Source organism: Chiroxiphia lanceolata, chromosome 6, assembly GCF_009829145.1.
Source record: "Chiroxiphia lanceolata isolate bChiLan1 chromosome 6, bChiLan1.pri, whole genome shotgun sequence".
NCBI lineage: Eukaryota > Metazoa > Chordata > Aves > Passeriformes > Pipridae > Chiroxiphia > Chiroxiphia lanceolata.
Window position 1 is genome coordinate 48,698,165 of NC_045642.1, and position 26,837 is coordinate 48,725,001.

General features: G+C 40.7%; 1 protein-coding gene across 1 annotated transcript in view; it reads right to left on the reverse strand.

The window, feature by feature from the left end:
- FBLN5 (fibulin 5) overlaps nt 1–26,837 on the reverse strand; it is a 53,141-nt gene that overhangs the window by 18,186 nt on the left and 8,118 nt on the right. The window contains exon 5 of the mRNA XM_032691383.1: nt 2,212–2,334. Within this exon, the coding sequence (XP_032547274.1) occupies nt 2,212–2,334 (123 nt within the window). The remainder of the gene's footprint in view (nt 1–2,211; nt 2,335–26,837) is intronic.

Consider the following 26,837-nt stretch of genomic DNA (forward strand, 5'->3'; position numbering starts at 1 on the left):
CTGAATTGCAGCATTAGCAATGCATGCAACTCACTGTTACAAGCATAAGAAAATGCTGTAAGACATGTAAGATGGTAAGTGTTAGAATTTTGCCCCATGACTAAGAACTAAAATGAAACACCTGGAGTAGTTGTCCCTTCCAAGGTTTACATTTCCTTTAGTATCAACTGGTATTTGATTTATGGAGATTTTTTTTTAATGGCTGCTCTCAAAGCTTTGAAGTCAAGTTTGTGCAGTAGAAACCTCAGTGCATTATCTCCAGTCAATTAGCAACATAACCTAAAGGCCGGGTGAGTGATGGTGAGTACACCAGCTGTAGGCTTGGCCCAAATCCTGCAAAAAGGGACACGTCTTTTAAATAATTAATACCTAATTTCACTGACACAATTCATTACTTTAGGTACATACTTTGTCTTTTGCAGGACTGTTATCTCAGGAGTGCTACATTTTGGAGATAATGACTTTTACTGGGCTTCGTCTTGTGGGTGTATCATGTGGATATGGTTGTACTGGCTCATCTGTGTAAACTTTACAGAGATAATTGCAACAGATAGAAGTGCAGGGTTCTGTAATTGTGGTTTACTAATAGTGCACCAAAAAACCCTGTCTCTAAAACCCAATTCAGCCCTCTGATTACAGTATATTTTCTTTTAGTGCTTTATGCTAGCAAAGCAAAAATCGCTTCTCCAAAGCCAGTAGAAAGTATTGAAAACTGAAATTTTTTACACTTAGAGAAAAATATAGCAACTCTAAACACAATTTGCTTTTCACTGTTTGCATTGCCTTGTAATAATCCACCCCATGATTGCTCAATTGGGCAATACTGGGATGTTATTGCCTATTTTAAAGAGCATAAGCAGATACTCAAATCAATTCCGCAGTGCAGTCATTTCAGTTCTCTGGTATATCCATCAAGCAGTAGTGTGTTTTAGATCCATGCCCAAATCCTGAATGCCACACAAAACCTTGTCATTTGGCCTGTAACTGAGAGAAGTAGCTGGGTAACGGAACAGGTGATGCAGAGCAGGATCCCCCTCTCTGCTCTCCTTCATCCCCTCCCATCACATATGCCTGTACAACCTCCAGCACAAGCTTTTTTTTTTCCCCAAGAGAAGTTGATTTATCAGAGATTAAGGAGCAGGGGCCTTGGAGACTTCATACTCCAGGGGAACTACAAGACAGTGACCCCCTGAAATGGCTATGGCTGCACAGATCCCAGCTTGGACAGGGCTCAGCTCTGTCCCTGCCAGGTGAATTACATAGCAGCTGTTTGCAGTAGTTAGGAAAGCAGTCATGACTGAGTCCTTCACCCGGTACTTAGGAGGAGAAAGCCAGAAAATAACTGGAGATGGTTCAGGTATGCATGGGCAGGAAAAGCCCCTTCTCCTTCCAGTGGAGGTGGTGTGATGGGACGGTTCAGCTCTGCAGAGCTGGCAGCAAACAGCCTGCCAGCTGAAAAACTAATGAGGGAAAAACTAATAATAAGTAAACTTTTCTTAGAAAAAGTTGTATCCTAATTCCCAGGTCTTATCTGTTTACCTAAAATTAACCTCTACGTCATCATCCCTCGGGCATATCAAGTGAGGGGAATGGGCTGGCAGAGAGGGGAGATGGAAGGTTTTCTCGTGCTGTTCATTGAGCATTGTTTTTTTCAATAGGACTGGGATAAAAGGATGAACAAGACATTGCTGCAAGGAAAATAATAAAACTGAAATAAAACTTCTTGGAAGCTACTGAAACAGCAGCCTGTTCAGAGGTAATTTTTTTCAGGCCCCCAAGCAAAAGAATTGGTTGACTCTAGGGATTTACTCTCAGTTCTATTTCTTGGTATCAAACACAGATCCCTTCGGGTCCCCACTGCCACAGTGAAGAAAGGACAGGTCTGTTTAGGAAAAATATTTTTGTAAACGTGCTTGTGATTGATCTTACATGAAGTGGAATCCTTCAGACTGGGAATATGAAAATCCCACTTATTACATGGATGCTAATCATATGGCATTTACATCTACATTTTTGTTCCTAGAGGTAGTCTCTCTGCCAAGCATACCACTGGTACTTACAAAGACAGAAGACAGTTTCCACGTACTGAACATTTAACTGTGTACTTGACAAAAATGCTTAGTGACGTTATTTCAGAGATTCACAGGTACATATGCACAGATGTGCATATCACATAAATACCATAAAATACCATATCACATAAGGATTTACCTAAACACTGGCCTTCTAACAGCCAGTAGCCTTCAGTGCAGGAACAGGTATAGCCCCCCTCAGTATTTATGCAGATCTGGGTGGGGTTACACTGGTGAGAATCTGAAGCGCATTCATCCACATCTGCAACACAGAAATACAGCAAGAAAATATTAAAAATGGCAACAACAACAGATAATTCACAATGTACAGTGCGTACACTGGCTCCATGCAACGAACCAAAGTGTGAAGGAGTAGAGAGAATGACCATTACCTGAAGGAAAATTCACAATAATACATGTCTGAGGGCAGTGAGAACTGAGGGTGCCCATCAAATCTCTCCCTTTTGCAGGTGACTCAGTGTTTCTCAGAGTTCATCAAGGAAGATCTTGCATTATCTCAAGCTTTTTGTTACTTCCACTTTTGCTTTGTTACTGAGCTGGGATTTCCATGCTGCAGGGGAGTGTTCAGCCCTAGGGAGAGGCTCCTGAAAGGGCTGTACAACCCCACTGAAGACTAAAAGATGAACGGCAGTTCGAAAAATCTACAAACACAGCTCAGACATATAAAAAAATTTACTTCCTACCGCCACCAATGCAGACTATCTCACTAACTTTTCAGACAGAAGGTTCAACCAAAATCAACCTTTACCTGACCAAAAAAATGTATGCATCCCTGGAATCAATTTCCTGACAATAAAATTATTTTCTTTTAATTTTCCCCCCCATCTTTATTGGTTTTAATGTATCTGGGTTTTTATTACAACCCCTTAGGGTGTTTTTGTTGTGGGTTTCTTTTTTTTCCAAAGTTTTTTCTTTTTTTTTCCCCCCACAAAGGAGGTGAATAGCATTCCTACATTTATATAAGCCAGGACCCTGGAACCTAACTGACTAAAAATGCCTTTCAGAGTCAGGAGTTCAGTTTGAATCCCTCTCCTGGTGTTTCAGGCATCAGGTTTGCCTATAGATATCAGAAATAGAAATATCAAAAGATAAATTGTGTCAGTTTTTCAGCCAATTCAGATTTCTATATTTTATTTATTGATACTTAAACTATTTTTTATTCCAGCATACTGTTCACTGGCCTTGCTGAAGTACTATGTCATCCAAGCAATGTTACTCCCTTGTTCCCCCCATGATTCTTACTAACCCAGACTTTGTTGGGTCATGACTGAAAGTATCTCACCAATGCCCTGGGCTGGAGCAGGCAGCAGAGGGCAGGAATTACATCTCTGTCTCTGCCCCCAAGGCAGCTAGCACAGCCAGTTGGCTGTACAGTCCTAGCAGTGATGAAATAATGCATCCAGTCTACTACAGCAGCATATCTAACATGTTCAGATATATAAATAAATACATACATATTATATATATGGAGAGAGTCTAGAGTTCTTATCTGGCCAACATCTGTACCAGTCATGGTGAGTCAAAGCTGGTAAGATAACGAGAGGGGCACAATTAGAGGCAATTAACTCTGTCAGTTCCCATGTATTTTTTGGCCAGACGAAAGTTGGCAAAATGGTGGGGGAAGTGGGAAAGCGGTAAGATAACCAGTCTAGACTACATAGGTCCATAAATATGTTGTTCAGTTCAGCTATTACTTCTGTTATTGGGCTAAAAATCTGGATCCTCCCTTCATAGTGTATCACATATAATTGGTTGTATCTGAACAGAGATTTTATCTAACCATAAATTTAATAACAATGACATTAATGTTTTCTAAATGAAAAAGTTTTCTATTTGTCATGCTTGCTTATTGTTTTAGGAGTGGGACCTTGGGATCTTGCCAATTCTCCTGTTTCTGGCCTGCACCAGGCTTAAAAAGGAGATTTTAATTTTCCATGTTCCCTGCTTCCAGTAATATTAATAGATGAAGCAAAGTGAAAGCAAAATGAGGGTCACAGTCTCACCGCATACGAGAGCAATGCTGTTTGAAAACTATAGATCCTCCACTCTTATGTGGTGCATCTCTCTTGCAGGGGTACGATGTGTGTCTTCCACCTAAAGCAATGGTGGCTACAGGATCGGTTTTGTTCCTGAGTCATCTTCGCAGCAGTTGCATGAGCTCCACTCCAGAGAAGTAAGACATCGATCCTCTTTCCTTTGCTATATACCAAGCAGTCTTATTTGCTTATTCCCAGTCTTGACCTTTTGTGGTGGTATTGGAAACATATTTCCATTTGAATGAAACATTTTTTACAATGGAGGCTTCCTGTGGAGTTTCTGCTAGAAAACCTGAAATTGTCTATGCAGAACACCTGGACTCCCCACATCTTGCCCTGAATAATACTTCACTGACTTCATTAATGAAGTTTTATGCAATCAACAGATATTGCTTGGGCCTGATAGCACACACCCAGTTCTGTATTACAGGTCTCTGGCTTTCTCTAAGATTGCCCCTTACCACAATGTGCCATTAAACTTTGACAGACCCAGCCAATACAATCAAATCAATTATTTTTGACAAGTAGCCTTCACAGCTGAAACAGGTAGTGTAATCCCAGCCTGTCTGCCATGGGTTATCTACGTTACATGGACTCACTAGGTGAGAGCAGATGTTTGCAGACTGGGAATAGTGTCAGTGCAACAATTAGATATCCTCTTGAAGAATATCAGAGCTGGGAGACAGAGGGTGCCTTGCCCAGCTTATTTGCACAGTGCAGCATACAGTGAGAGCAGGTGTGGTTGATAAAACTAGACATTTGACAGGGAAAGGAAAAAACCAAAACCAACCCCAAATTGTTTCCACTGGGGAGAAAACTAGCCATACAAGTTCAAGAGATTGCCTATAATGGATGAGCATAGAAACTGTATCAAAACGCTCCGAGGGCATTTTCGTTAGACTGGAAATTTGCAAGTGGAATTGCAAGTGGAACCTGACAGCTCATCAATAATGCATCAACAATTTCTTATTCTGGTTGCACAGCTTATTTCTGTCCCACTCAAACATAAATCTTAGGTGTGTTTATGCCCTGGGACTCCAAAGCCAGTTCGTACCACCTCTGCTTTTGTGATGGGTCATACACAATACTAGAGCAAAACCATGATGCTAATTGTACACGATACTAGATTGCCAATGGTTTTGTAGGTTCAAAGCAGATATGGCAAATCCAGAGAATAAAAAACTACTGTAAGGCCTATTCAATACAAGCATGGCACATGTGGCTAAGATGCATTTTTCTGAAGCCTGGAAGAGTGTGTCTGACCCAGCATAACTTGTGTCACAGTCTTCACAAAAAAAAAAAAAAGAAAGAAATGGAAAGAAATACTGCAACGAGTTGTTGTCTGAGCCTCAGAGTAAAGTCTAATCAGCCACAGAGCAGAAGAGTTACTAAAGTGGAGCATGCTAGCACCTAGAAACCCTACTGCCCTCCATTCAAGATGTTAACAAATTGTGATATTTGATGATCTCAGCATTAGTGCCAGGAAAGCCTCAGATGCTGTCACCCATCACTCGTGATCCAAGGATCGTTTTCATTATACTGAACCTGCTTTTAGTAAGTTTCATCACCAAGATCCTTAGAAAACATTACCTGCATCCAAACAGCAAGTCTACTTTACTAATAGCTACCATTTTTTGATACCTCTGGCTAGATCACTCAGTATGTGGCAACAAAGAAGAATTGCCATGAGGTGGACTAGGAAGGAAATACAAATTAGATCTATCCTCAATGAAAACAGATTATAGTACCTAGTAGCTAGTACCAAGTACCTGCTGTGCAGGACAAGGAGCCAGCACAGCAACAATGACCACATTGTAACTCATGTGCTGAGAACTTACCTGTGGGAGCTCATCCTCGCTTTTCATCTTCCAACCCCCTGCTTCCTATTTGAAAAATAGGGATTACAAAATCTCTGTCACACTTCAGCATCCCTCACTCTTTAGCACCTAAAACTCTTCAGGACAGGGCCTGCCCTCTTATATACAAAACCTGTTCACAGTGAGTCCATTTTTATTCAAAGCCTTCCAATCCTAGCACAAATCAAATTGGACTACAAAACCCTGCAATGTCCCACTTGATGATAAATATCAGTGCACCTGGATTTTAACAAGGAAATTGAAGATTAAGGAATTAAAGAACTATCCTGTGACCACTTAACAAAACAGAAGCAAGAGGAAGTGTTTCTGACTTGTAGTCCTTCATGTAGCCCAATACAACCTACCCTTATTATATGAACACTTAAAGATGCAACTTTTTCAGAAATTTTGTGCAGACTCTACGTTGGCTAATGAAATCTATAATAAAAGATTAACCATCATTCTGAAAGCATTGTGTTCTCCTAGGTGATCTCAGAGGCATCAAAGGCTCTTTCAGCTAAATCCTATGGTACTGAAAATGTTGTTTTTCTTCCCTAACAGCGCATGGAACCTCAAAGCTCCCAGTAGTTACTGAAACAGAGAGAGAACTATTGACATGGCCAGTGGCAAATGAAAAGTTATCTAGCTAGCACATCTCTCCTTACTCTTACAGGCAGGACTGGGAATGTTTCTGTGAAATTATATATGAAAAAAATTAGGATGTTAAAGATTGTCATACCTAATAATTTTGAACATATCCAAAATTTTCCAAGTGATTAGCGACTCTGGGTGACTCCTTTGAGAGAGCAGTTGTTCAGCGCTTTAAAACCACACTAGAGAATGAAGGCTAGTAAGATGGATCACTGTTCAAAACTTCTCTCACCAAAGAGTCCTTGGCCAACACTGGCCTTGGTTGTTTCAACTCTTGATTATCCTCCTGTATGCTATCAAATTAGTGGTCATCTATATTCTCTCACCCATCCTTCCAGTTGTTGTATTCACTTCTCTTATCCATCTTTCCATGTTGCTGTATTCACATTACTGCTCCCACAGCTAGTTCCAAAGGCAGAAGTTCAGGCAGAAGTCCAGACAAATTAAAATCTGACCTGAAGTGGGAATGATTCAGTTTGTTACTTCCCAGATGAATTCTGAGAGCAACCACATGGCCCATCCAAAGCACTTCTCTCCTCCTAAGAAATACCAGCTAGAATGAACACAGAGCTTCATGGCTTGAAGCCATGAGTTTTAAAGATCTTTGGTTTACTGGCAGAATGGGAGAATAGGTAGATGGTATATCTGCACATATTTTTCAGGAAACCTTTGCTGCAAGAGCCTAAGCTCCATAATTAACCACATTCCTCTCTCCTAGCTCAGTATGTCTGCCTTAAAAAATTATGGCTGTGCTGGTTTGGTCTAGAAGCCCTGAGGTGCGATGTTCTGCTTACTTGACCTTTTGACAAGAGGTGAGGTGGCTGGGGCAATGGGATTTCATTTGGGTATTGTGAGAGTGGAGAAAGTGTTTTTTTCATATTTCTGGCTGACTGGCTGCCTTTTGTGGGATGTGATGTGCTGATGCTTTGTTTTTATTGGTACAGATTGTATTTTTAAGGATGGGAGGATGCCTGGCAACTGGATAAATAACGTTTACAACGTCAAAATAAATAAACCAACTAATTGAGTTTAGCATGCAAATTATTGGCTTTGTGTTTTATTATCTGTAAAAGTTAGCAGCAATATTAATGGATTCTTTAGAATTTAGCCACATCATAGAACAACAAATGTAATTTTTAATTCATTGCCCATAAATTAAAGAATTAAGAAATAATTTAAAAGTCATGCATACACAAAAAAAATGGGGCAGCTTATTGATACAGTCAGAAAGGAAACCTAGATGTCATACTGCAGCACAAAACTGCAGTACAACTCACAACACATCTCACCAGGGGGGCTAATTCTTATCAGGAGATCTTTTATACTGACTCATGTCCATAAAGAATGCAGAACTGAGACCACACTCATTTGTATCAATAATGTTGCAAGAAATTACAGTATAAAAAGGAAAACAATAGTCTAACCCATTGAATTAAGACCCAATATATTCAATATTGGTCAAACCAAAAAGACTAAATCTAGGAGCTGAAAAATCTCAAGAGAGAATCATAAACATGGAATTCTGAGGATCTGGTTTTGGCCCAATGTTTTCTGTATTTCTGCTAAAATGTAGAGGATCACAAGCTGGTAGAGTTAAGAACTAAAATTTCAACAGAAGTCTTATATAAAAGTATTTTGCTAGGTATGGTGGCACATTTGAAGGTGCTTTTTGAGGCAGACAAATGCAAGGTCATATATCAAAAGTGAAAAAAGTTGGTCAAGAAAATAACTCTGGAGTTGTTACAGATAATCACTTGAACATGAACTTTTCCTGACATCATGTTGCTGAAAAGATCAGCATAAACATGAGAACACTGAGTAGACACAGGAAATTGTTCTTAGCACTGTATATTGCATTAGTACAATAATTACTGAAATAAATTTCTGGTGTCAACACTTCAAAAGATGATATTGCAAAGAGATCATAAGATCTCCAAAGAGTTGTTCTAAGCCACAGAAATTTGTCTTAGAGCAAGATAAGGCTCCATTTAACAATCTATTAAAGAAAAGTTTCAAGATATATTTGCCTCTGATATGTAAACATCTTCATGGAAACTTAAGTTTTTACCTGAAGATGGTCACTAAAACTAAAGCAAAAAACAATGGGATGAAATTCAGAGTTTAGAAGACAAATTCAAAATAAAAATAAGACACAAACTTCAGTAGTACTACTGATTAACTGTCTGAAAAACATAATAAAGCACATGGTAGATGTTCCCCTACATTAGGGGCTTATATCTCAACAGTATTTATTCTTTGAAATATGCTGTATTGAAAAACTCTTTGAAACACTAGTTGCTTGGTAAGGTTATGTGGCCTGTGGTACAAAAAATACAGATTATGTGGTCGAAGTGGTGTCATAAAGTCTTCATTGAATGATTAAACACCATTCAATGTTTAGTTATTTTTATCTATATCCATAACCATCACATTTGGGATTTCCTGCTTACTTTACATCTTTTTCCCTTTCCTAGGCCATCAGTAGATCTACCTGGGGCAGTGAAAATACTGAAAATGAGGATAGGAATTTATAAAGTTGTTCCAAACATTTCTCCATTGCAAAGATTTAAATGTACACGTATGCTTTTTTTTTTGGTACTTTTATTAATAAAATTGATGATTTGCACCTGCCACTACAGGAGCAAGAGAGATTTGCCTTGTTCAGTCCATCCACTGGTGTTGGAAGTGGTGGGAGCCGTGACTGTGCTTACCCCTCCAGAGGCATGGTCAGATTGCTGTGACCATTCCACTCCCTCCAGGACAACTCCTTTCCCATCTGGATGGCAAGGTGATAATGGCACTAGTGGAGAGCTGTCATCTCTGAGCTAGAACCACATTCTTGGAGACATCGATGACTAGAAGTGAAACTTTGCTTGGCCTCTGATATCAAGAGGAAAGCCAATGTGGACAGCAGATTTCCAAGACAATATGCTTTTGGCAATGTGTGCTGTTTCGCAGATGGACTGTTACATTTTGTTCTCTTTGGAACACATTTAGCATGCATGACTTCCTTTCTTAAGTAATGAATTCTGATAATCATGCCACAAATTTCTGTGGGTCACAGTAGTAGCTATGGCTGTGTTTCCTTCTTTTCATCAGCCATTGAAAAAAGTGGGTATGTTTTTGCCATCAAGATTGTTTGAGAGCCGTTAGCACCATGGGGTTCAATGCAGTAAGGCTGAAGATTAATTTGACAGTGGTGAGAGTGCAGGTCTTGCAGATTGTAAAAGGTTTGCCACGGAAAATCTTCTTCCCCCTTTTACAGGGAGGTGTGGGTGATTCTGGGGCCCTACTTCTATATTTTATTCTGTCTGTGCTTTAGTCCCACTGTTTTACTGCCACAACCCCAGGAGCTAACCCTGCTCCAGAGATGCAACATTCTTGCAGAGAGGCTCAAAGCTGAGAGCTCGTTCCAGAATCTCTGTCTGGTCAAACACTGAAGCTCGTTCAGTCATTTATAACCCCCAGGGCTCCATTTTAAAATAATACAAATATTGGATGTCTGTTTTTTATAGGAATAATTGCAGGCCAGGACTAAACATCCGAGCTCAGTAACATGGGTATCAGTTCCAAGATTACTTGGAACAGAGCACTTTCCCCAAACTTCTCCCCCACTCCTTATTTGGACACTGAGAAATAATTTCCTCAGTAGTAGATTTTTACTCAGTGAAATCACATGTTTTCTCAAAACTTTTTTTTCCTCAAGATAATTACATTTGATAAGAAAAGGGAAGAAATAACAATGCCACATTCCTAAAGTGCAGACTGAAGCCAAATTCAAGCTGCTGCTGTGTGGGGTCAGTGTTTTTTCCAAGGATGACTGACCCTGCTGAGCTTGGACACAATCCAAGATCAACTCCCTAAACACCTGTTTAATTGCATATTTCAATGTCTGAGGACTGGCTGTTGATTGCTGAATTAATTTTCTATCTGCATCCCATATGGATTAGGTTATTGGTATTTAGGTATTGCCTAAATAAGGATTAAAGTTTTTTTTCACATTGATGGTCACACTGGTAGTGGAGGCTAAATGGTGTGTGAGGCATGAATTTGTAATTCTGCTCCCTCTGCCTGGTATGAAAATTGCTCAACATGTGTCACAGGTTCTAGTTTTCCTGCCAGCTATTTGAGCCTTTCCTTAGCCAGCACACTTTTCACATTACTCAAAGATGATAAACAACAGCTAAACTGTGAAGGACTTTGCACTTTGGGCACTGTTCTAATTCTGCTTTTCTGATTGATATTTACAGGACAGTCATGCAGATAAGTGCATAGCAAGGGGAGTAAAGGGGCAGCAGGCTCTCCCCTCTCTGTTCAGAACAGACCTGTGCATGGCTCATACACTTGGTATCACCTGCATGACCACAGCTCCTCACCCCTACCAATTCCCAGAGCTCCCTGTTGGTACAAGATCACACGCGGCTCTGTGGACTATTCCTGTTATCCCACAAGAGCTTTTGCACAAATTCATAGTCTTCGTGTTAATTCTGGGATCAGAAATGAGACAAACTATTGATTTCAATTAAGGGATTTGCTTAAACATGGAAACTCCATGGACTGGAACATAGCTGTATTCTCTGGATTCATGATTTCCTGTTGCAGGTTCTGTACAACTTATGAAATCCATGGTCAGTGCATGTGATTTAGGAATCTCAGTTATTTCCCTGCTGCACTTATTCTATTCCAAGTAATTGTGGTACAGCAGAAAAAGAGTGACCCAAGTACCCTGCTGGAGTAGGGTGTTAGTATCCCACTGATGACAATGAACCTGATGAATTAGGAGGTACAAAGCAGCTTTTGCTCAACATAGTTTTATGTTCATCATCAGGAAACATATTTTTGCGCTGAATAAACAAAGTGTTATTGTGATCTCTATTTTGTATGACTATATGCTACACTGAGATCTGCTGAGAAGGTGGCGAGAGGAGCCAGTGAACTTTTATTGAGAATACTCCCAGCTGCTGGGAAGTTATCTAAGTGACACTTTCTATTGCAATGGAAACAAAAAAATGTGCACTCAGAGCCAGGAATTGCACACTGAGAAATCGAAACATACTTCTAACAAAAAATCCTTACGATCATCCCTTTGCTGCATGATATGAAAGAGTCTCATGAAAAAACCTCTCGAGAAGGCTTATAAAATTTTATAAAGAGGTACAGAACCATTAACACTGAAGAAGTGAATTGTCTATGGCTGAATTGTCTATTTTCTCTGCAATTCTATGGGTTAGTTAAAAATACCCTATAAGATGGAATATGTCAAAAATATAGGCGTTTAAAGCATTACTTATCAAGCGTTTAAACATGTCTGTGAAATCCTATTGTCTTCCCCTCCAACAGATTCTTTCAAAGACTTTTCAGTTACGGTACATAACATGAGAGAACTAAAAGCAGAGAACTGCTATTCCCACTTTTGCTCCCCAGGGAGCTTTGAGAAATCTCAAGCACAAATAGTCCAGCCAGCTGGTTTAGCCAATCGGTGGTCAGTTTACATTTCCTCTAATAAGTGAACTTCTTGACCGTACATTTTAACTGAGTCATTAAGAGTTCCTTTTCCAAGTGTTTTGGCAGGCTAGGGAGGTCTGGTACTGTGAATAGACCGCAATAACTAGTAAAGAGGAACAGTCCGACTTTTATAAGGCAGAAGAAATCGATCCAAATGGATCCAGAAGTTAAAGCCACAGTGAAAACAAAGGGATTCAAATATCTACCTGCAGGTTATAACAGAAACTTTTATTGGAAAGGCTGCTTCTTCCATTAAAATGCAGCCACTTTGGACATGTGACAGGACAAAATCTTAAACAATTGCTCAAGCATGTTGTGCAAACAACTGTGAGAGGAGTATTGAAGACCTGAAAATCCAAGAGAGATCCTAAGTGTGCAATGTGTACATACCCATAGAGATAATTCAGTATGAATGCTCTAGTCACTCCCACAGGATAACTTGAAATCTCCAATATACATTAGAAAAGAGGACAAGGGTTTTCCATTATGGGAAACTGGAATAGTAATATGAGATTTGTCACTAATTAATATCTCTCAAAGCTTCAGCAATAATCACCAGCATCTCATTCAGGAAAGGACTGGTTTTAAATCTGCTTGGGTTGAGCATGCAAGAAGGCACCAGCTGGAGGTGGCGTGGCTGTAGATTGTCTCATGTCACTTGAAACTGCATGAATCAAACACACATGCAATGGGGACTACTGTACTTTGACTTTCTCCAGGAATCTAATACCTTATTCCCTCAACCTAGCCGTTAAAACCAGGGAAAAGAGCCTGACTGCACTAAGAGTGCTTGCAGAACATGTGTCTGGAAGCTGATATAGTGAAGTAGAAACAATAATCAGAAATGGAGGATTTCATTTTCAGTTTTTCATTGAAGTGAATCTTCAGTTTCACAGAGTAAAAATTCAGTCAAGACCACTCATATCAACACTTCTGTTTTATGCTAGGATCAATACAGGGGAAGAAGATCTGCCCTTATCTCAACTGATTTATTGATTGACAGGTAGAGGCCAGGACTCCTGCAAATGTTACGTAACTTTTATTAGAAATTTTGTTTTGCTGTAGTTTCAGCCTTACAACTGCCTCACTCCTGTCTCAGAGTTTCACAGCCATCCGGAACTTGTCATGGTTCTGCTCAAAACTGGCAGTTCTTGGGGCTAAACAAAACACAACTTTCTGCCTCTAAAAGCTTAACACATGTGCCTTGAGGTCTTGCTATATCAGAATTTCACAGATGTTGAAATTTTCTGTCCTAATTTATGCATTAAAGGTAAATGAATGGGGTTTAACAGAGAGGAGAGAGAGAGAGGGAAAAAGTCCTTTGAGATGAAACACCTCTTTTTGCAGGGAGCCATGAACTGAGAGTAAGGAGAGCAGGAGAACTGCCAGTAGACATCCACATCACACACTAATTGGAACAAAGTAAACCTCCCATATCCACACAGTTTTCATTTATCCAGGAAGGTTTTCAACCCAGTTGGCTGGCAGCAATTTTTGGAACACTGTAAGAAAATGTGTCTCAAGCATTATAAAACAGTGAATGCCAAATCTGAGCTAAAGCCAGTTATTTGAGCAGAGGTTATAGGCATTTTCCAAAGATCACCACCGCAGAAATAAATAAATAGATGGCTTGCTATGTATACACTCAAAGGGGAATGTTGCCCAACATTCATAGCTCTTTGCTATTAACAGTAATGAGGACACAGCTGTCTGAGCCTGGAAGCCAGTATTTGCAGAGATTTTTCTTCTCCACTGGCTTTCATACACTACCCATTCTTGCTTATAAAAGAGCCCAAAAGTTCCTAACATTTATACAAAAATTACCTTGGCTTTGCAGTGCTTTTGAGATCGTTATAAAGCATGCTGACACATGGACAGATTTGAAACTCAGATGAAATATGAAAAACAATCTTCTCCCCTGATAAGCTCCCCAGTGCCCTTAGTGCCAAGCATAACACTGCCTTTGTAGTCAATCATGACAGCTCCTAGAGCAGTCGGCAGTGGTTGCTGCCACGGGCAGAGATCTGAAGGTCTCTCTTCCTAAGAAGGACTTCTAACTTGCTGCCTGCAGAACTTTGGGCTGTGATGTGAGCTTTGAGTCACGTATAACTGGTTAGCTCTACAGAGCCTCTAAAGCAAATATGAAACCACCCCACTCCATTCAAAGATCTTACAGCACTTGAAAATCAGTGCTAAAACTCATAATCTATGTGACAAAATTTCATTTTATGGAAGTCTTAGATATATGAAAGGCTAGAACCAGTATCAGACACAGGCTAGTGCACTTCAGGCACTGCAGTTTCAGAACCATTGCACAAGGCATGTTGAAGTTGACTTCTGGAAGTCATCTGGTCCCAGCCTCCACTCAAAGCAGGGACAATTCTCTCAGGCTGCTCAGGAGCTTTTCCAGTTGAGGTTTGAATTTCTCCAAAGTTACAGCCTTTGGCCACAAACTTTATGAACCTCTGTTCAAGTGTTTTACCACCTTCACTGTGATAACATTTCTCCTTATAGCTAATAAGAATTTCCCATGTTACAATTTTTGCCCATTCCTGTCCACATGCACCTCTGTGATGAATCTGGCTTCATCTTCTCTACACACCCACATTATACAGTCGAACTCAGCAAACACTACAGTTCCCTCATCAGCCTCATGTTTTTAAGACAGGGTAAGTCCACTTCTCTCAACGGCACCTTGTATGATGTGTGCTGCCACCCTCCAATCACCACAGTGGCCCTTTGCTGGATATCCTTCAATATGCCCATGTTTTTTAATTCCAGGAAACCGGAATGACTGGGAGAACTGAGTGCTTGTGAAGACAAAAGAAATCAACAGCACTCTGCAGATAGTTAAGAGAAAATACTTACAATGTGAATCTCTGCTTAATTTAGTAGAAACTGTTGAGCTGGGAGAACTATTTCATTGGATGCTGTACAAACACAGAACCAGGACTGCATTACTCACATATACAGACCTGTACACTTTTGTCCCCAAAGCTTCAAGGTAAGTCTGCCTTTCTTGTACCAAAATTCAGAAATTGTTGACTAGTGCTAAAAGCTGAACACCGGGCTGATGCCATGACCAATGTCACAGGCAGTCCCACCAGCTCTCACAGTATCCATGAAAGCTCAGAAAGACACATGTTCACATTCCCAAACCAAATGGTTCATTTCCAAGTAGCCTGGCCTAAAAAAACCAACAAAAACAACCAAAACCAAATCGTAAAAACCCCATGTTCTTTTTAGGTAATTAAAACCCCAAAAAGTAAATAAATAAACAGAAGAGACAATGTTCCCAACCAGCAGGAACATTTAATCTCTGTGGTTATTCCTGGAGCAAACTCCTGCTTTTACTCTCCAGAACACACATCCCAGTGAATTTTCCATCATGTGGGCCTGCTGTAGTGGAAAGTTAATTTACATTTTTTCCTTTATCATAGTACTTTCCTTTATTAGTCCCTTATTGCCACAAGGTCTCTGGTCATACTCAGTCATGCAAGGGAGCAGGTCCACTTTAGAAGGCACAGTCTCCAGCACAGAAGCATGCCTAGCAAATTCTTAGCATGATTAACATTCTACCATTTGTAGTCTTTCTAATCATCTCCAATCAGGTATTCCAGACCTTAATTCAGCATTTCATGTGTCTGCCCAGGTCAGAGGGAATGAATCATGGATGGATCATGTACTCTTGAAATGGTTTTGTATCCCAAGCTTCTAGATGTCAGCTTGAGATTTGGTGGAGCAGAGTGTGATGGTATTTTGCATCTTGGGATTATATACTTCACTTATCAGCTTCAGAATGACTGTGACCTCCTGGGCCATTAATGGATATACTGCAAATTGTGAGCTATTGAGAGGTATTTTCCAGTCTGTGTAGGACACATCTATGCCATAGTTCTCTGGGCTCAAAGCTATATTTGGGGTTATTGCCTGGGGAACATGGAGCTAAAATTTTCACTTTTTCAATTAAATTCATGGGCAGTGTTGGAAGTCATGTATAATGCTGAAAAATGTCTCATTCTTTTATACCATTTTCATCTATGACTACTTAGACCCTTGAAAATGTCAATGAGAAAAAATTTTGTCCCAAAATGCAATGTACTACCTGAAAAACATAATACAGGTTTTACAGAGCCGTATCTTCAAGTAGCACTGATTTAGTGGGGAAGAGCACCTCCTTCCTAAAGCTGCCATGCTACAGTCTTGTGGGCATGAAATCAACCGACAGCTGTCAATGCACAGCTCTGGGCTATTCCATCACAAAGTCAGTTCTGCTTTCAATTAAAATAATTTCAATCTGCTTCTGAAATAAAGCTCCAGATGCAGTGCTTAGTGATTTGCTGGCAATGAGTGTTGTATATATTACTGCAGTATACCTTTAAAAAACATGAGTATGATCCAAGGCTGCTCCAGCCATGCAGGGTTTGGGATTCCCCACAGGGGTTGCAATGGCAGGAAATTAGCAGCATGCTATAGTTTTCGGATCACATCTCCTCTCCTTGGCCTTGTTCCTGCTCCAGGATTAAGGAGTGGCAGTCTGGCAAACAGACTCTGCACTGCTCCAAGATTCCTCCCTCAGAAAGGGGATGTCAGGCTACCCACTTAAGCTATCTCAGCTTTGCGTTGCTCAGCCATAGTGACAATAACTGTTATTTAATGGGTGGAGGCTTTTACCCATGCTATGAACTTTCCTCTGCAGTGTTAGATAAAGCAAACGGTTTTCTTCTGTGCCTCTGTGCACACTGGAAGCTGGAAATACATCAAAGGACTCAAAAGTACAGCAACCTACACCTGACAACATCTATCTCACCCCAAACTTGTCTGAGACTCTTGCAAAAAATTGTACTCCTAGTACATTTTGTTCTATTCCTCTGCTACCTAGTGTATTCCTGTATAACTTGATACACTGTGCTGTCATAAAAGACTTTACTATGTTCAGTCTAAAAGTAATTTTCCTTCATTTCAGCAAATTATACCCTATTCAGCAATAATCATTCTTTTGTACCACCCACCATATGAACTTCTGCTTCTCTGTCATTTACAGTTCCAATTGTTGACATTTTACCCTAAGCTTTATAATATACTTCACTCTTCTAATCAAAGTCAGCCTCAATAATGCTCCCAATTTACTGCTGCTCTATACTGAGATTTCCATAAACTTATCTACATTTCTGGTAGTAAAGCACTTACACAATGTCAGTAGGTTGGATCCATCCTCAGTGGAACACATACAAGTACTATTCCCACTCTGTTCTGGGAAAAGAAGTCTTAGTAACACTGCCAGAAACTCCCTTATGCTACACTGCTCTTGACATCACTGTCTTCTACTGATCATCCTCCACCAGCTGGCCACATGTCAGATTATCTTTTCATCTACTGCTGGGTTCCAGTCCCTTGATTTCCTGACCACAGCTGTAGCTTTCCTACACTTCTGTGAATTGCTGTTCATAAAAACTTCCCATTTAGTGTTACCTACAGATATGTTGGGGTTGTACCACAAAAGCAGTTAATGCCTTTGATCCAACCAGCAACTTACCAGCTCACAAGCTAATGCTTCATTTATTTAAGGGGCTGGATGGAAAACAAGAATTTTACTTTATAAGAAAAAAAAATTAGAAAATAGAAACAAGCTCAAAATATTATAACAAAGAAGACATTAAAATTATTTTTGTGGGAAAAAAAAAAAGAAAACCCAAAACAAACAGCACAGTCTCAGACCAAGCAGTAGATTGTGGATTCTTTCAGGCCCTGCAAGTTTATGATGCACTCCTCTTCCCCTTCTCCTAGGGTCTCCCTCTTTAGCTGAAGCACTCCTTTTATTCTCAGTATCTGAATGTTTCATGAACAGAGATTTATTCTCACTGTAGTGGCATGTTATTGATGTAGAGCTGATCCATAGAAAAAACAAGAAATTTTTCCAGGACTTATGAGTTTGTATGTTCAAACTTGCAGATGCCCAAACGAGGACACCATTCACACCTTGACTTTCAGTACATAATGAAGTCCCCTGCCTGAAAACCTAGCTCCCTCAAGGGTTTCCAGTTGATTGCTGGGATACTGAGATTCCTTGGAGAAGTAGTCAATTCTGAAAACCATACAGAGCAAAGAGGTCTGAGGCTGTATTGTCATCCTGTGGCAAAGACTGCAGACCAAAATAAATGGGCATTTACCCATGAAACTCCCACTGAGAACGTAGGTCAGTGTGTGTGCAAGGGACTTAACCAACCTATGGAGACCTGGGCCTTAATTTCAGCTGTCCTGACACCTATACTACTGCCCTGTCTACCTATACTACTGTCATTAGGACCATCCTTCTCCTCACACTGCAGTGCAGCCTTATACCACAGGGCACTATGGTGGTATAACCAACTATGACTTACGGTTGAAAAGAACTAAAGGCAGAGAGGGTTTTGCTGGTGTTAAAATTGATGATGGACTTCAGCAGATCTTGTTGCCCCCAATGGGCCTCACGTCCCAGTCAAGAGGCAGAATGCTGAAACGACTCCCCTGAAGTGGGCTGGTGATGTGTAACTCCCATTCATCTTCTGGTAGCTTTATTTTCCTTGAAAAATTCTCTCATTTCATTGAAGTAGGAAAACGAGAAGGCAGTTGATCAGCAGATGAAGGGGTCAGAGCATGTTAAACTTCACACAACATCAGGCAGCTCTTCTATTTCTGTGTGGCAGCTCTGTCATGGGTCTGGTGTTTTAGGGACAAGACAAAGGAGCAGTGCCAGCACATTACCACTGCCTATAGAGTCTGGCAAAACATATGGTCCATTTGGCTGATTTATCCTGGCAAATGAGAGAATTCATATTTTCTATATATTTTGGCTTAACATCTTGATTGTGACATATAACCACGGCCAATTTCAGGCTGGAACCAAGCAAAAAGAAATAGACTGACCCAATAAATATAAGGGAGGGGCCAAGAAAAACAGTGACTTTTAAGTCATTGAGAATACTGCCATCCCTAGGCACTGTGGGTGCTGCAAATATATGCAAAAATTAACATAGACCTGAGCAGAGTGGCTATGGAAGGCACTGAAAATAAATAAGCCTTCCAGGTGAGGAGAGACACTCTATCATGTACTGAACTCTGCACGCCATGCCACAGGGAGGCAGAGAAGGCATCAATCACGCAACCAAAGAGTCCCCAAGGGTCCCCCCAAGCAGAAAGCTGGACATGGACTGTCACTCACAGCCAAAACAGACACCCATAGGAAAATGAGAGAAGGATAAGACACAGAACTGATGGATTGAGGAAGGGTACTCATAAAGCCTGTCAATCTTCCAGCACTGTTAAGTGACTTAATTTTGTTTTAAGCCCTGGAATTTTCTAGTTGGCGGGACTGTCTTGCATGACTGCTATTCCATAAAGGAAAGCTCACGAAATCTGCTCCAGAGCACACAGAGCTAATGAGTACATAGTGGCTTTAACTGATCTGGCACTGTTGAAATCCCTGGAAGTAAGACATAATAAAGGCAAGGCAGCAACAAAGCCTCATGTATCAAACCACTGTTAGCAGTGAGTCTAAGGAATCATTCAGAGATTACTGGCGGGGGTGCAAGCCCTGCCCTGGCCAGCACATGCTGGACGATATGGCAGGCTGGGCACGATTACTGCTCCTCTGAATTGAGTCGGATAGAACCTGCCAACTAACTCTAGGTGACAGCTGAAGTATATGTATTACCTGGCTCAGAGCCCAGTGACCAATAACCCCCAATTCAGAGACCAAGCCTAACAGAGGCCATTAAACCAGAGTATCAGTTAAACCTCTTTTCCTTGCATGCCCTTTCCCTCTATAGTCTACAAAGCTCAAGGGAGATGGGATTCCTGGCTTCTTGCCACGTTGTATACCAAAGTATCATACAATTCCAAGAAAGAGGGAAAATTGAAACACGTCATGAAATAGAGAGGTCACAGTCTAGAGAGATTTTAACCTTCCTGTGTCTGGACTGTAGCCTGCACATCTAACAAGACATGGGCACTGTCCCTTCTGTGCTTATGCCCCTTCTCTGCATGCAAACCCATTATGTTTTGTAACATGACCCATTCTCACTCAGCTGTCCCCCTCCATATGGTACTGTGTTTCCCTTGTGGCTTGCAACTCAGTACAGAATAAACTAGAAAACTTTTAATCATCCCTAAACAGCAGATGCATACTTCCTCAGACAGAATCAGTTTAGCTCAAGCTAAGGCTGAAAGCAAATTCAAACACTCCTAGTGGCCATAGTTTTTAGTCATAAGAGGATGATCTGACTACTTCTCTATTCTGACCTCTCAATGCCAAGGAATATCACAAAACCTAGGAAACCCTTTTCGTGGTGTCAATATTCTGGCAGGAGGAAAATATGGTGCCAGACTCCCTGACCATAAGATACTTATGATCAGTGGCTTAGGTTCAAGACAGATTAACTTAAACCTAAAAAATTCACTGCAAAAACTTCTGCTCCAAGATCCTCCAAAATCTTCACCAAAGTCAATGGGTGAAGCATTTGGTCTCCAGTTGACTACCCAGCTATTTACACAGAATGACTGTAGCTCATTCAAGTTCAGTTGTGGTTATACTGTAGTTGTATTTATTTTATTTTTGCTTCTCACATCATCACACATAAATACAGTCAGTCAGTGGTGCTTGAAAGGCACTGACATGCAGAATGATGGATTTGCACTTTCTGTTACACTTTGCCATCCTCAGAACCCTGCTATTTTTCATTCCAGTGCACAGAGATGCCTGTTTTCTTAATAACATACCAACCTTCTTGGCTTGCATATTGTATTTGTTGGTTCAATTTTACTAATTTCTTTGTTAGTAGTAGAAGCTTCACAAGTAAATGAAGCATTCACCTGTGCTTTAACCACCAGACTCTGTTCCTCCCACACTGCACTTAGGGGAAGAATGAAAGCAGGAACAAGCCAAGCCACAGAAGGCCCAGTTTACTCTGCTACAGACTGATACATACAGAAACTTTTTCTATCAAGCCAACTCCTACACCACAAATGGGTTAACTTCAGTGAAAAACAGCATTTCTGTGCTCATTCTCTGTGGTTAAGTGGGAGAGGATACCTTTACTGATGGTCAAATTTCTGTAATGACTATACTGATGAACCCTACTGTAGCAGCTAGATGAATCTTGCCTTTCCTCAGCCCCAGCCCGTCCTCTGTACTGATGCAATGATTTCCCTGAGGGACGAAGGTGCTCTGAGTGTTTCCAGATGTACCTTTTTACCCATGATTATTTTATAGTCAATTTGTGATTACCTTTATGAAGATTGTTGGGACTGTGAATAGATCAGGCCACCAGATCAGAAGCACTGAGGCTGGATCTAGAAAAACTATGTTTGCCTGGAGCTGTGTAACGTGGGCTTATCCAATGGGACAGGGCTATGTTAAGTATGTCTGTCTTCCAGTATTTTAATGATCCTTCTTCCATTAGTCCCCTGGCATATGGTCTTCTGCCTTAATGTACATAGTTTGTATTTTCCACATGTTTATTTTACCTAGCTTGTCTAGTTTCATTACATTAGATAATAAAGGTTCAACCACCATGAATTGTGCTAAAACATGAAATGAGTAGATGATGATTGAAAAGCTCCAGGATAAAATAGCTGCTGAAAGCTTTTGCAGCATGGATATTCCAGAAGTAAATGGAGATACTGGTAAAAGTCTTGGACTTCCCCTCTCCTCTGATCTATGCAGAAACATAGACAAAAACGGCCACGGATTTCCAACCAGTTTAGTGAACTGGGGAAGTAACTAAGTTCCACATATCTCACCTTGAGCTTCATTATTGTAGGATTATTAAACTGGACCTTTTTCTCCTGTTTACATATCTTTACATGACACTTGTCAGGAAGTTACCTCAGCACCTATCGTCTCCATGTGAAATCATCCTTGGTACAATCCTGAAAAAGAATTATTATTTCAGTTTAGCCCCAAAATACCCACCACGAAATCACAGAATCATTTGGGTTGCGAAGGACCTCTGAAATCATTGAGTCCAACCTTTGACTGACCACCACCTTGTCACCTAGACTATGGCAGTAAGTGCCAGGTGTTTCTTAAACGCCTCCAGTGATGGTGACTCCAGAAATGAACACCTCCAGGGATGGCAGGCTTATCTATGGCAAAGTCAGGAACTGAATATAAAGTCCTCCAACCCAAGCCTTAGCCATCAACTATAACTTCTTCTTGAGCAGCTTCAGAGGCAACTTTTCTGTTGCTATGACTGCACGAGGTCTGAATTTATATTTCCTTATACAAAAACCATCAGGAAAAACATAGTACGAGTAAAGGCTACACATCATGGCCCTTAATTTAATCAGAAGCTGTCAACAATTAAATATCTTTTCAGAAGTCTGAGCTCAATCTCTTGCAGAACCTGTTCTCATGCAATCTTTCCCGCTTTTCTGGTTAATTTGGACATGACGGCAGTTCTTCCATAACAAGGATCATGCATAGCCTTCAGAAACCGGCCCTCTGGAACAGCAGAAGAGATTGTCTCACAGACCAAGAGGAAAAGGAAAGACACAGAGCTGAACAAAATAGGGTTCAAAAAGGCAATGGCAAGAGTGGATTCCATTTGTTTTTCCTTTACACAACCCCTTCCAGGGTATAATCTCCTTGCTGCATTCCCCTCCTTTTCTTGCTCTGTTTCTATATGCCCAGAGAGGTCACTAGAAAAGTCACTGTGAGGAGGCAGCCTGGCTTGGTGGCTAAAGCATTGGATGAGGAACTCTGGGCTCTATCCCCAGCATAGCCATGAGCCTGCTGCAGGACCTGGGCACTTCCTTTCAGTTCTCTGTCTCTTCATTTCCCTCTCCTCTCCCCCACACATGCACATCTGGTTCCTTCATTTTGCTTGGAAACTCATCTACGTATAGGCTGTTCCTAATGAGGTTGCGCACAAGGCAGGGCGGTTCAATTGCAGGCTTGGATGTGGCTTTTAGGTATGCTTGTAATATAAACGATAATGATCTAAAACCCATCTGTGCAAAAGTAACGTTTTGAAGGAAGGAGTTTCACTCCATGAATGTAGGACTGGGGACCCATAGGTGGGTTTGAGAAATGAAGAAAGATGAAGCAAGGAATACTGTACAGATGGGCATGAAGAACGATTCTCTCCTATGCTAGGAGACAGCATCTTTACCTTTTTCCATTCCCCTCTTAATTTAGCTTTTGTTTTAAAAACAACAATTAGGCTTTTTTTTTTTAAATTTATTTTTATTTTTTATGACCTCCTCTGCCCTCCTCCCTTCTCTGTCTCTAGGTCATACTCATCTTGCCTTATACTTATACTTTTCCTAACATCTACTTCTCTGTCTTTGCAGTCTGCTTTCTCTGATCCCTCTGTTTAACCCTCTTTAGATGCCTCTCCACCCCCATCATCTCCTCCTCATATTGTGAGTTTGCATTAATCAGAGAGAAAGCAAAAATAAGAGCCCACCCACTACAGTTCTTTCCACAATGCCCAGAAGGATCTGAGTTTGAGGCATATTTTGAAGATCATTGTAAATCAGGAAACAGCAAGGTGGAGTGAAGGGAAACTGGAAAGAGCTCTCAGCTTACGAATGTATAATGCAAGAACATGGGCCCTCGCTCCAGTAAACTGGAGCCAACAGTTACTAGACCGAGTTCCTTGAGCAAAAAGTCATTATTATGACTAAACCATTCTGTATTTATAGAGTAGTGTTAGAATACAAACAGTTCAAGCAGCACTCTTGCACTCGATGTTCTTTGCTTTTTCCTGCATGTGGTCTTTTATTCCAGCATTAATTGTGATTATAAATCATTCCCAACCTGCTTTGGAATGAGTTTACACAGACTTCATGCTGTTGAAAACACAGAACACTTATACATACAAAATATAAAGCACTCATCAACTCCAGGGGTAAAAATACCATGTATCAGGAATCAAACCACAGAAGATTTAAGAAGTAAATATCACTAAAACATTTCTCCATCTGCTGCCACAAATGCCTACAGCTACTTCTGCAGCACACAGAGAACACTGGAGTGGGCTAAGTCACTGACAGGTGTCTTTGAGAGGCATCTGGGCCAGAAAAGGATGAGATCTGGAGATGAAAGAGTTTTGGTAAAACTGAGTGGTGACCAGGATAGGGTCGTGGACACCTAACCCCTGCCTATGACCATCCAAGCCAGAAAAGATGAGGCCAAAAAAAGCTGGAAAGGGAGAATAATGGATTATATTTCTTTTTTTTTCTGAGTTGAAACATATCATCCTCACAAGGAGAACGTTATGTGAACAACCAGGAGCGCACATTCCCCTGAGAGCCATGGAATGTGAGGCCTCGGCAGGCAGGCCAGGTGCCAGACTGGGACAAAGTAACCCTGTCGCAGCTTCCCTACATTTTGTGGGGAGGTAGGAAAAAAAAAAAAGGCACTTGTTAAATCTCACACGGCTTTCAGATCAAATTTTTGTCCTGTTTCACTTTGGAAGTCTCTTGAACAAGCTCAGTGCTTCAAAGCTGAGGCTGCAAATCTCATCTCCCAGAGAAGTTTCCTGTGTTTAATAAGCTGTTTTTACTGAAGTTTAAAGGGAAAGTAAAGATTTCTGTTGGCCTAGCAATAGAAAATGTGACCCAGACCTGTAATCCCATATCTGACCAGACAGAAATGTGTACTCTGTTAAAAACTGGAGATTGCTCAGAAACATTGGCATGAGAATAACTCTGGTTCCCCTGCAGTCAATAGCAGGAAGTCTAATAATCTCTAATGGAAATACCTACGACTAATTTTGTTTGGAAAAAAGGTGCTGGAAGGTGGTGCCTGAACACCAACACAACAAACCTGTAAGCTACATAGTGGATCAGATACTAGGTAAAACAACTTAGAGTTCTCTCTTTTCAACCATTCCCCCACAAAATTAGCCCTTGAAGCGCTTTGTGTCCTAAGAGCATGCCGAATGCTGACAAGCAGGTAAGCACAGAGCAACCGAAATACCATTAACATGAGCAATGCTTGTAATGAGCTTATAATAGAATGGAGCCACGATTCCCTTGATTCAGACTTTCTTGAATGACCTGGGTAAAATTCTGGTTGCTCCTGAGGACCCTGTCAAGGTTCCCCGGTGTCTTGTCTCCAAGGCCTTCAAGGATGAAACTGCACATGACCCTGTTAACTGCACCAGGAGTCCTGGAAACAGAGGATAAGGCCTTTCTATCACGGTCACTAGAGTGAGACATGGAGTGAATGTCTCCAGAGAATTTCACTAAATGAAAAATGAAATCTAACCCCAGAAGAGACCCCTGACAGGTCTTGTTTTCTTTAAGTTTTGTTTTTCTTCCTTCAACACAAACATGATACGTCATCTGCCGAAATTCAAAACTGATGTAGACTTTCAAACTCTTCTCCCAGCTTGCTGTGGTACTCAAATGGCAGCCTGTCCTTTCCCATCTATTCTTGTTAATGTTTCTCATCACCAAACTTTTCTCACAATTAAATCTCAACTATTTGAAAGTTAAATGCACAGAAGTGAACAGCCCTGACTGAAGAAAGCATTAGTCCTCACATTTCTGCCAGCATGGATAGGAACATGTGTGCCGTTTTCAGGCTGGGATGCTCACTGAAAAATTTCCTAAATCCACCTGTCTTGATTAGTATAGTTTGCATGGAGCAGGCCAGACATAGTATAATTCAGGGGTTTTATTTACACTTTCATTTCAGCACTTCTTTTCCACTACCAGCTCCATTTTCTGATTGATCTACAGCAAAGTGAGCAAAACACTTTGAAAACACTCCTGGAAATCCACAAATCAGTGGATAAAATAAGTGAGGTTGATCAATTTGCTAAGATGAAAAGGACTAGAGAGAATTTTCAAAGGATCAGATGGTAAAAATGCTTATTTTTACAGCAAACTCTTCAGTTATCCCAGGATTTAAAAATTCCTCATTAAAAAAACAGGGGGTTGTTTGTTTGCTTGTTTGTTTTTGTTTTTATTTTTTAATTTTTCAGCCAGTATTACTATGAGTGCTGGTTAGAAAATATGGTTTTCCCACCTTGGAACATAATGAGGACAATGATTCAAATAGAGAAAAATGTGTCCCAAAGGAGCTGAATTTACATCTAGATTCTCTAAGCTCCTGTGAAGCTCTTGTGGTCTCCTCATTAAAGAAACAAAGAAAGTATAGAATCTGCAACCAAGTCCTGCCAGAAAATTCAGACAATAGGGCAGAATAAGCCCAAAATACAAGCCAGTTTTAGCTTTTGTGTTTTTCTGCAGCAGTTCTGAATTAAATGCAGTTCCTTAGTCTAAAGACAGGAAATATCCTTTATTGAAAGCTCATAACTTCTGTATTTTGGGCTTTTTTCTTGTCAAAGACAGGCTCACATCAAGAGCTGAATCAAGATTTCCTCAGGTTCCACCTAACCCTTCAAATGGAGAGCCATCTTCTCTCTCACGGACAGACTGCAAGAATGATCAACTTCCAGTTGACCCTGAAATTGTGCAGGATCTGCTGCTCAAGCTGGATCCCTACAGATCTATGGGGCCTGATGGGATTCATCCAAGAATTTTCAAAGAGCTGGCTGATGTCATTACAAACCCTCTCTCGAATTCAGAGAGGTCCCAGCTGACTGGAAGCTGGCAAATGTTGTCCTGATTTTCAAGAAGGGCAAAAAGGTTGGACCCCGGAAACTACAGGCCTGTCAGTCTCACTTCAGTGCCTGGTA